This window comes from Myotis davidii, unplaced genomic scaffold (genome assembly GCF_000327345.1).
Source record: "Myotis davidii unplaced genomic scaffold, ASM32734v1 scaffold848, whole genome shotgun sequence".
Classification (NCBI taxonomy): Eukaryota; Metazoa; Chordata; class Mammalia; order Chiroptera; family Vespertilionidae; genus Myotis; species Myotis davidii.
Window position 1 is genome coordinate 196,816 of NW_006298983.1, and position 11,723 is coordinate 208,538.

Consider the following 11,723-nt stretch of genomic DNA (forward strand, 5'->3'; position numbering starts at 1 on the left):
GACTTGGTGCTCACTGAGTGTGACCCCTGAATCTGTCCTTTATGGATCCGAGGAGCTGCAATCTAGATGGTCCCACTCTGACCACTGGGCACACTGGCTCCTGGATCTCTAAGGAGATGCTAATCTAGCCTTTGCCTGAGGCTATCCAGCAGGAACCAGGTGTGAAGCAATGCAAGTTGTCTGGGGCCTTGGGCCAGCTGCAATTTTTTAGGTAATTTTCAAATTGCAAAGGGCCAGGCCTTTCATATGCAAAAGCCTCCATGTGTGGCTTTCGGCTTGGGTGGGGTGGGGTCCCAGGGGATCAACAGGGCAGAGAAAGCAGCTATGGCTGCCCTCAGAGGTCCCACTTCTCAGTGTCCCGGCAATCGCTGCAAGCACCTCTGAGAGAAAGCTGCCCTCGAGTTCCAACCGATGCCAAACAGTCCAGTTTCTCCTGTGTGAGGCTGGCATGTGCCTCCATACCTTACCTCTGTACTTCCGCACCACACCTCCTCTGAGTCTCGGTATGCTTTTCTCTTTCCTGCTAGTTGTAGAATTTCCACTCAGCCAGCCTTCCTGTGGTTTTGGATGATGTCCGTTCCATCTTTTAGTTCTATTCTTGAAGTGGTTGTGCGAGGCAGCAATCTCCGGTGTTTACCTATGCTGCCATCTTAGTTTTTCTCTTGCTTCTTTCAGTGTTTAATCTTTACTTAATGATGATGTATTGCTTTTGAATTAAATTTCTTGGGGAAGAGCATGTCTTTAGTAGTCATTTAGGTTTGAGTCTTACCTCATGGCATTGCTGTGACAGGTTAATTATGCCTCAGACCCTCAGTTTTCTTGTATGTAGCATGTAACAATACCCACAATTCTTACCATCTACAACAATTTCTTGAATATCCATTCTGTGCTTCAGATGAACAAATCAACAGGACTCATGTTAAGTCCAGGGAGGTAATCGGCACAATAGTCCATTGCTGGATTGTGTCTTAGGCACATATGTACAGAGCCCTGAGAATGCAGAGGAGCATTTTGTTTGTAAGGGAAGGGAGCAGACAAGGCTTCCAGAGATAAAGCCTGAGCTGGAAGTGGAAGCAGGCTGAGGGAGTCCCCAGATTGGATGGAGAATTAAATATGGTTTGGCTTCAGGTCCAGGGTATGCAGTGGCTGCCTTGGGAATGCAGTGTGTGGTGATGCTTCTCATCACTGATTTAGGGAATTTAGGAGGCCCAGAGGGTTTGGAGAAGGTTTTGTTCAGTTTGGAATGCCCTTAGTGCATCCAAGTGCCTGTGACCAGCTCACAGATGGATAGTCTTCAGCTCAGTTTTGAACTCAAGGATTTGGGAGTTATATGCCTGAGCAGTTATTTTTCTGCCATCTGGGGCAACTGTCAGTGACAGACTTGAAATTGAGCTGGAATCAGTAAGATAGTGAGTTTTATCCCAGGACACAGTTTTAAGACTTGAAATAACATTCAATTTTCTTTTGCTTGGTCAGTCTGCAAGAAGCACATTTCTCTGCTGGTTCAGTTTTTTTGAAATCAATATGGGATTTTACCTTAGCTTCCAAGTGAACTTGCAAAATCTAATGTGTTGAATGAGTAAGGTTAACTTGTTCTTGGGGCTCTTTTAAAAAATTGAGTTAAAAAGTAATTGTGAATGCCAGGAGAATACAATTACTTGCTCACCCTTTTCCCTCTTCTCCCCCAGCCTGTGTGGGTGGGTTCTTGAATCCTCTTTGTTTTCTCTCTGGCAGTGCATTGAAAGAGTTTGAGCAGGTGCCCAGACATTTAACCGATGAGCTCTACCTGTTCTCCCTGGAGGACCTGGTCAGGGTCAAGAAAGGGCTGCTGGTGCCCTCACTCAAGGACATTCTGAACGCTTCCCTTGCCCACGTGACCGGCTGTGAGGTGAGGTTCACAGGGGCCAGGTGTGTCCCTGAGCTGTCTCTGGTGCATCAGGGCCTGTGCTAGGTGTTCTACACTTTATATCATTTAACTTTTACAAATCCCAAAGAAAGTGCTGGTAATACCCTTTCCAGATGGGAAAAATGAGGTTCACAGCTGTTAAGAGTCTAGGTCAGTGGTTCTCAACCTTCCTAATGCTGCGACCCTTTAATACAGTTCCTCATGTTGTGGTGACCCCCAACCATAAAATTATTTTTGTTGCTACTTCATAACTGTAATTTTGCTGTTATGAATCGTAATGTAAATATCTGATGTGCAGGATGTATTTTCATTGTTACAAATTGAACATAATAAAAGCATAGTGATTAGTCACAAAAACAATATGTAATTATATATGTGTTTTCCGATGTTCTTAGGCGACCCCTGTGAAAGGGTCGTTAGACCCCCAAAGGGGTCATGACCCACAGGTTGAGAACCATTGGTCTAAGTAATCCTGTAGTAAGTATAAGGGCTGGGATGCAAGCCTGGGCCAAGCGGCTTCTTCGTCTGGGCTCCCAGCCCTGCTTGGGGTCTGCCTGGACTCCGATCTGTCCCATCTGTGCCAAATACAGCAATGTCAACTCAGGATCCAGTGGAGCAGGAGCTCTTTGTCTATAGGGACTGGAGAATTACAGTGCAGCTATCAGAAACAAAATTAGATAATTTAAGAGTCCGTGTTTAAAATCATGATCTTGCTCTGGTGCCTTAATCCAACTCAATGTGATGTTTCTCCATGCAAAATGAATGCATACTTATTGTTCTCATCCGCTCATTGCAGCAGAATATAACATCTTTTTCCTTCCCGAGGCTGGAATTGTAGACATTTAAAAATGGCTCCTTATCAAATACTGTAAAAGTAGTGACTAAGATTCTCCGTCGAAAGAGACATTACCAATGAAGATTTTAACTTTTTGACTCTTACAGCTGTGTCAAGGAAAGGGCTTCATTTGTGAATTTTGCCGGAGTACAGCTGTCATCTTCCCATTTCAGATCACAACGTGTAGAAGATGTTCAGGTATCTTAATAAATGAATAACATAAGCTTATTAACATAATAAGTGCAGAGTTAACATTAGTTTAATAACAAGCATGTTAACGTAAAAACCATTGAAACCTGTAAAGAATTTTTGTGAGTTTATTTGAGCCAAACTCTTGACATAGGCCGGGAAGCAGAACCTCAATGAATTGAGATAGTGCTCCGGAGATTGGCGGGTTACATTTGCATTTATACATTGCAATCAAAGGAAAGGGACGTAGATGGGTTACATGAAATCCATTGGTGACAGACTAGAGAGGCTGGAGAAAGCAAAGCTGGGTGGGGGGAGGGGAACCCCTGGGATTGGATAAAAAGTAAAATGATGGGCACATACTTAGGTGGGTGCAGGAACAATTAACATGATAAGGAATTTGTGGTATCTGTCCTGGCACCCAGCACATTAAGTTGTGCCCCAAGGGGTCCGGAAAAAGGGAAGTTACAAGTTACCTAGACATTTTAAAGGGTATGTTATTATAGATGCAAAAAGACAGATAGGCTCAGTTAAGGTAAATGTTGACCTTGTTAATGAAGATACAGGTCTAGGAGGTGACTACCCACCATAACTGCTTTTAGTGAAAGTTTAATTTCAGACCATCTTTTGTGGTTACTTGTAGTCTCGCAGTCTATAAGACTGCCATGCAGGCCTCCCCTGAGCTTGTCAGGTTAGCTTGTGACCCCTTTCATCCACAAGCACAAAATTAGCTTAAGCTTGCCCTGGCTGGTTTGGCTCAGCGGACAGAGCATCAGACTTCCGACTGAAGGATCCCAGGTTTGATTCTGCTCAAGGGCATGTGCCCGGGTTGTGGGCTCAATCCCCACAAGGGAGTGTGATTCTCTCTCATTGTTGATATTTCTATCTCTCTCTACCTCTCCCTTCCTCTCTAAAATCAATAAAACATATATTTTTTAAAATTAGCTTAAGTTTAATAATAGCTAAATAACATTTCTTTAAATTATAATGGTGCTGGTGTGTGCTATATGTTGAATTGGAGCTAGTAAAGTTTGGGGTGCACAGGAAGGAGTATTTGGGTGCAGCAGGGATAAAGGGTGATGTCTCCTAGCACAGGGTTTGAAGAGAGGAAGTTTCGCCTGTGCCCAATTCTTCTATACCAGGGTAAGCTATAGCACCACATTTTGTAGTTGGATCCATTTTTTAGTTGGATCGTGGTCATGCCAAACACTGAAGTGTTACCTCTGGCTTCGTTTGCACTACGATGGCAGAGTTGAAAAGTTGTTATGGAGACCATCTGGCCCATAGGACCTAAAACATTTACTATCTACCTGTTTACAGAAAAGGTTTGCAGATCCTTGTTCTACTCTATTAGTGCCCCAGGAAATACTGTGTTCTCTAAACTGTTTCATGGGAGAGATGTGGTAAGAAATCTGCCTTCGCCCTTGATATGAGCAGGCCCTCCTCTTAGACCACTCAAGTGTTGTTTCCCTGACTCATTAGGCAGTGTTCTCTGCAGAGAAACTCTGAGGCAGGGATTTGCATGCAGGAAGTTCACTGTGGCACATTCTTAGGCTCAACACCCATGGGGGTGAAGACAGCAGGATTGGGTAGAGGGAGAAGCTGAGCTGTGATGTGGATGCAGTGAAGCTCAGCACATCTCACAGGGAGCTCTGAAGCACGAATGGCCTTCAGCATCGTTTCAAATTGAGGAAAAGGGGCCAGCCAAGTCTTTAAAAACCACATTGACCAGTCAATCACCCAACAGGCTGGTGCTAAAAAGGGGACATGACCTTGAGCAAGGCAGCTCTCTCCCATTAGGGCCATTTCCAGGGAAGGGACACCACCTCCTGAGCCATTGGCTAACAATACTCTCAGCAGCTGGGGGAATGTCCCTTGGGCAGACCTGGGGGGCACGGCAGCATCCACTCATCAGGCCCTCAGAGGTCAATGTGCATGACCTGTTGGAGACTTTATAATCCCTCTAAGTTTCAATCTGCCTGATTTCTTTTTAGAAGAATCTGGTTTCTGGACTCAGATCCTTTCTCTCCTGAGGATGAGTGTACATATGTGAGAAAACAAAATAGCCCCTTTGCTTATGGCTGTCCTTCTTGCTTGCAGAGTGCAGAGCTTGCTTTCACAAGCAGTGCTTCCAGTCCTCTGAGTGCCCCCGGTGTGCAAGGATCACAGCTAGGAGAAGACTTTTGAAAAGTTTGCCCTCTGCAGCGACATGATGCCCGAGTACTGTGAAAAAGACTGTTTAACACGCCTTATCACAACACCAATTTGTATCTATTATTGATAACATTATTTTAGATATTGAGAATTATATATTAAGAAGAAAAATGGTCACTATTCTCTTTATTATATCTTTAGTATTTTAAAACAATGCAGATTTGTTGTCATTAAGTGAAGGGTTGTTACTGGCAGTTTTGTTTACAAGTAAATACTGCTACTGTTTATTCTAAGAGATTTTTTTATATTAATAATGTATTTGAATAGTTGTATTTAACTAATTTTGGAGCTTATTTTTTATGAATTTTAACTGACAGGATGAATTGCTCCATTTTTCCTGCAAAGCTGTTTGTGAAATGGATTGGTACTTTCACTGATTAAAAATACAACCAAAAATCTCTTTGCTCAGGCTTTATTTTTGGCTTAAATGCCATTTTGTATTGTATCAGTCTTACAAACTTTATTTCAGGGTTTGCATAGAGAGTACACATTACTTGTGCAGTTACATCTATTTCAAAATGAGTTTGAGTTGCTTAACTGCCTGTGTAGATGCTGTTTGAATCATTTGCCTCTAGATGGCTCTCCTTCAGATGGCTCAAATCAAAAGCTGTTTTTGTCATCTCTGTTCAACACACTCAGTCAAGGCATGCATGGGTGAGTAGAACCTTATCCCTGCCCTTTAGGATGTTGTCTCATAGGTATAAAATTGAGCATAAGATATGTGAAGATATAAATAAGGTGTGGGAAAATATTGCTAATAACAATGGATTAAGTAGTACAAGTTGTTCCCTAACTCCATCCAGTCCTCTGTGTGTGTGTGTGTGTGTGTATTATTCAGTTGATAATATTGAGCACATGAAAGAAATTAGTATCTCCTATCAATGTGGTGTTTTCTCATCCTGTCACTTGTTTTCCCATCCTGATACTTCTGCCAGATCTCTGCTCCCATTTATTATTTAAGCCATGTCTCTTTTAAAAAGAAATATTGTCACATGGGATAAGATAAAGAAAAAACTAAAAAATATTTTATTCTTACCCAGAGCTTATATTCTATGTTAGGAATCAAGGATCAGAGTGGAATGCTGACATTCCTTATAACAGCTCTATGAGGTTCATGTCAATATCTCCATTTTGCAATAAGGAAACTGAGGCTTCGAAAAGAGAAATAACGCACTAGGGCCCTATGAGTAGTGCATGGTAGAGGTGGGATTGGCATTTTACTTGGCCTGCCTCCAGAGCCGTGTTCCTACTCCCTACTTCTGTGGTATCCTTTTGAGGTAATATGAGCAAAAACAACTTTAACTTGTAAGTTTTGCTCCAATCTCAGTGAGTGGCATTGGGCTGAGTGGTTTCTCACATTGCCTTGCACTGATTTGAGGACGTTGCTGTGATTCATGCTTTGCTTGAAGGTCTCTGCGTTCTGGTGTTGTGTCTGTAAAGCACTGATGAGTGTGTGTATGGCACAACTTTGATGTTGTGGAAGAGTGCACAGCACCTCTTAGGAAGTGATGCTTTTGATTTCTTTATTTTCAGCAAGAATGAATCAATTTAAATAACCATTCTATGGATTTGGCTGAGACAGGTTCTTCCCCATCATGGTCATAAAGGCTCCTTCCCAGTACGGTGCCTGTTTGAACAGAAAAGTGGCTTCAGCCCACATGCAGCACGCTGTAGGGAAGTACTTAGTTGTGACATATATTGCTCTTTAGTGGCATTTACTCCTTGCACTGTTTTTTCATGCAACTTTTATTTGGCTGTCAGAAAGAAGATGAAGATTTGGTCTTTCTCATCAGACTGTCACCCACTGTGAGGCATTGAGTTGCGGTGCTGTGATTCCAGTGATTAATGTTATGCCTTTACACGGTTCACTTAGGAAATTCCAGTAGCTTGCTCTTTATAGCCATAACTCTCAGCTGCAGGTAGGGAGTTATATTAGGGGAGAGTATAAAGGGAGTGAGGGGGTTGGGGTATCCCAAAGATGTTCTGGTATGTTGAATTGGGTGAGAATTATTGGATTGATTCTCAGATCTGCTACTTCCTACCTATGTAACTCTGGGCAAGCTACTTAAATAATACGCATCTCTGCTTATAAAATTTGGGATAATAACTATATGCAGGATTAGAAATGAAAAAGAAGCACCTAGTAGAAGGCCTAGTACAAGCAGGCATCCAATAATTGGTATAATTATGTCTAGGCAAATTAAAAACTGAGTTATGCCATCTATCCTATATCTTTGTATAAGTTCCTCTCTGAGTCTCAATTTAACATGAAGGTGAGAACAATGGAATGATACTATTATGGGTTAATTGTGACCCCCAAAAAAGAAATGTTGAAGTTATAACTTCAGGTACCTTAAGTGTGACCTTATTTAGAAATCGAGTGTTTAAAGATGAATTAAGTTAAGATGAGGTAATACTGGATTAGGGTGTACCCTTATCCAATAACTGGTGTTCTCATAACAAGAGGGAAATTTGGACAGAGATATAGTTAGAAATCACAGGGAGAATGCCATGTGAAGGTGACAGAGATTGGGGTGATATGTCTATAAACCAAGGAATATCAAGGATTGCTGGCAACCAGCAGAAGCGAGGAGAGAGGCATAGAGCAGCTTCTCCCTCAGAGCCTCCAGAAGGAACCAATTCTGCTGACACCTTGATTTTGGACTTCTAGCATCCACAACAATGAGAGAATACATTCCTGTTCTTTTAAACCACTCAGTTTATGGTAGTTTGTTATGGAATCCCTAAGAAACGAATACACCTACCATTTGGGGTTATTAGGTTAAATGATGATTAAGTAGCCTGTGTTAAAGAACTGGTGTGCCGTAAGAGGCATTATCAAGTATTAGACCTCATACCTTCAGGCATCAAGACACAGAAAATGAACTTTAAAAGATAACATAAAGACTATACTATCTTTATAGGGTGAGGCAAAAATAGGTTTACAGCTTTTTGGATGGAAAATAATACAATAATTAATAAATAATAACAAACAATAACTCTTTCACATACTCACAATTATAAACCTACTTTTGCCCCATCCTATAGATTTGTGGGTGTCTACATAGACAGAGATCCCCAAAACAGAGTATTAGCAACTGAATACTACTGCCTCATTTACCTCAGCTCTTCAGTGTTGGAGAGAGCTGCATACCCTCAGGTTTTAGGAGACAGCCATGAACTTGGAAGGTACTGGTTTGAACCATGGTGGAGGAGGTGGAGGATGCTTGCTGTTATCTCACATTGAAAGGCAGATGAACCCACCTTGATAGTCAGATGTAATAGAAACTGAGCTATATCTTAAAATAAATCTTAAGACCCTGCTTGTGAGCGTTAAGAACGCCCTCCTCTTCCCTAGTCTGCACAGGGTTGGAGTGGGATTGGTGCTGAGAAGTGAGGGCACCTGTACCTGCCCCCACGCTGTCCTCAGTGCTGAACCCACTCATGGGCATCTGCATACAACAGAGGACAGGTTCTTACGGCCCCTCCCCACCCCAGCTTCATGTGGAGGACCTCAGAGGGTGAGAGAGGGTGTTAAATAGATGCTGTCATGATATCCTGGAATAACTGCCTGTGAACAACTGTGGGCAGGTCACTTTTGCAGCCCTTAGTTATAGGTGTCTGTAGTATACAATCCTAGGGGATAGGGAGCCAGTGGAAAACAAGGCTCCATTTTCAAACCAAGTCTGAGGTATCACTGGGATATCCATCAGGTAGAGGAAAGATCTGTGGAGAAAGATCCATACAGAAGCCATGAAGGAGGTGACTAAGATATCTGTCAAAGTATAGGCTCCAGCTGGAGGTTGAAGAGGCGCCAAATTGTAAGCCAGCAGTGCTGTCATCCAGCCCTGGGCATGGGGAAGAAGGCATGGACTCTGCAATCAAGGTGCTCACAGCCACCTTCAGGGAGGCTGGCAGGGGCAGGATGACAGGTAAAGTAAATAGAAGTCAGAGTGTATATCTTCTGAGGAAAGGGGAGGAGAGAGATGGGAGGGGAGGAGAGGGGAGGGGAGAGGTGGAGAGGGGATGGAAAGGACTCCGGGAAGAGCAGCACAGAGGCAGTGTGGTGGGGAACAGGCTTCTCTGGAGAAGGCTGAGTAAACCAGCATAGAACTGAAGGGTTTGGCTTGGAATGAAGCTGGAAAGGTTAGCAGAGCCTCTGACACGGGGCCCAGTGATCTGGGGAAGGGGAGGCGGTGGTTGGACTCTATAGGAGGCAGGGAGGCTTTGAAGACATTTGAAGGAGAGATGGGCACAACTCAACTCCCACTCAAAGAAGAAAATACTGGGTGCAGCTGTAGGATGGATCAGAGCAGAGAATGGAGGCTGGTGACTGAGGGCTGCCACAGAGGAAACAGAAAGGGAGGAATGTTTGAAAAAGCAGGGTGGGACAGGGGGAGGACTAGGATGAAATGATCAAGGCATTCATCTCAGGTGTAAAATTCAAGGGAACCTCAAAACTCCGTATTAAATAAAAGCTATATTTTCATACAATTTTAAAAATTAATGTAAAAAAGTCCTCCTATGTAATAAAAGCCTAATATGCAAATTGTCCCCTCAACCAGGAGGTTGACTGGGGTGGGGGTGAGGTGAGGAGGGGAGGGGGTGTGGGGCCAGCTGGCCAACTTTCCATGGCCCTTCCCCCGCCCCCCAATCGGCCCTGATTGGGATGGGCCAGCTGGACCCCACCCATGCATATATTTATGCACTGGGCTTCTAGTCAATGATAAAATCTCAAAATTTCAAATAAAGACAGGATTCTATTGTCCACTGTCCCAACTCGGCCTTATTCATCTCACCCAAATCCCAGCCTGTACGAAAGACACTGAGGAGACACAGTACCTAGAAGTTGAGCCTGGAGGGGTGGGGAAGCTTGCAGGTGAAAGTCCTAGAACAGTGGTTCTCAACCTTGGCTGCACATTAGAATCACTTGGGAATCTTTTTAAAATCCTGATTTCTGGGCCTCATCCTCCAGAAATTCTGTTTCTTTGTTATGGGGTGGGGCCACAACATTAGTAACAAAGAAGCAGAATTTCCCAGAAATCAGAATTTTAAAAAGATTCCCAGGTGATTCTAATGTGCAGCCAAGGTTGAGAACCACTGTTCTAGAGGATAAGGGAGGCTGTGAAGCCATCTTGGACGAAGGTCGCATTGTTAACTAAGAAGAGGACACACCCGAGAAAGAGGTTAGAGCTGGCAGTGAGCCCTCTGTGAGAAAGCTTGGCAATTAACTAAGAATGAGAGTTTGGGAGAAAAACAGGTGCCAGAGCTCCCGAGTTGGAATGGGGAGGGGGGTCAGTGGGAAGAGAAGAAAGCCTTGGTTCACCTTCAGGGGCTGGATAATTCAGTGGAGGAGAAAGGGAGGTGCCTGTGTTAGGGGCTCAGAGAGAAAGAGAGAGAAGAGATCCACCACTAACATTTGCAGAGGCTGTACAGGAAAACAAATGCAGCTCACATACAATATAGCTCAGTGTTTAAAAATTAAGGTATGATTTATCCTCTTACCATGATGAATATATTCTCATCAGGACCCAGGAGGGCAGGTTTGAACTTTAAATTCTCAGCCCTGGTACTCTGCTCTGGCATGATGGTCCAGGGATAGCTGGTGATAGGCTGAGCCTGCCCCTTTTCTCTTGCCACTTCTGGCTCCATCCCATAAGCAGCTGCCCTTGGCTGCCTTTTGATCTCAATGGGACAGTAAAGTTCACCTTTAGGAAACTGTGTTATTTGAAAGACCGTGAATGGTCTTTCTCTGTTGCTAATGGGACTGGGGTTCTTATGATATCTTGAGAAAAAGAATTTTCTCAGACGTGTACATGAGAGTAAGTGATTTTTATTTGTGTGGAATTATATCTCTCGTTTTCCAAAGTCCTGATTAAGAGAAATAATCCAGTCCTGGAAGATGTGCAGCTGGAGATTCAGTAGGTCTAGAAGCAAAACCAGTGTCCAAAGTTTCTGTTCCTTGGTGGTGCTGGGTTCTGTACAGCATCAGGTTAGTTATAGTCCATCAGTCCAGTGTTTGGGGTCCACATGGCCATGAGCCATGCCAGCAAATGCAGGGGTGTGAAAGCCCTGTGAGCCAGGAGTACAAGAGAGCAAGAGTGTGAACTCCTTTGTGTAGGAGTTTAAATATCAAATCTGCCCATGCTTGCAGCGGCCACGCCTACTCTGGCCAATGACATGTTCCAGGTTTGACTCGCAGGTAAGTACCTTCCCTGTTTCACCCAGACTCTACTGGGCGTGCTTCTATTCTTCCCCTGTCTAGTCCCTTCCCCCTGGGATCTGTGAAGAACAGACTGACCTGAGGAGTGTTAAACTGCAGCTTCCTGACAAAGCTGCACAAATGGCATGCCTATACTATTTGACCTTCTCTTTGTTCCTTTCTAACTATTCATAACTTAGTTGGTACAGCAGTATCAATTGGACCAAGGGAAAGGTCCTGAGCAGCTCCTGTAAGTGGTCTGGGGCCATTGGGTAGGGCATTCTGGAATACTCAGAGCACTGTCTAAAAAAAAGGGTGTGGATTTGGGTTGGGTGTGTCCCCTTGGCTTTTGTCCCATCACCTGTGGGGGGGGGGGG

General features: G+C 43.7%; 1 protein-coding gene across 2 annotated transcripts in view; it reads left to right on the plus strand.

The window, feature by feature from the left end:
* Window positions 1–5,540, plus strand: part of KIAA0226L (KIAA0226-like ortholog) — a 73,362-nt gene extending 67,822 nt beyond the window's left edge. For both annotated transcript variants that reach the window (XM_015571042.1, XM_015571043.1), the window contains exons 12-14: window positions 1,735–1,888; window positions 2,849–2,939; window positions 5,031–5,540. In XM_015571042.1, the coding sequence (XP_015426528.1) occupies window positions 1,735–1,888; window positions 2,849–2,939; window positions 5,031–5,143 (358 nt within the window). In that variant the 3' untranslated portion in view covers window positions 5,144–5,540. The remainder of the gene's footprint in view (window positions 1–1,734; window positions 1,889–2,848; window positions 2,940–5,030) is intronic.
* The last annotated feature ends 6,183 nt before the right edge of the window (window positions 5,541–11,723 follow it).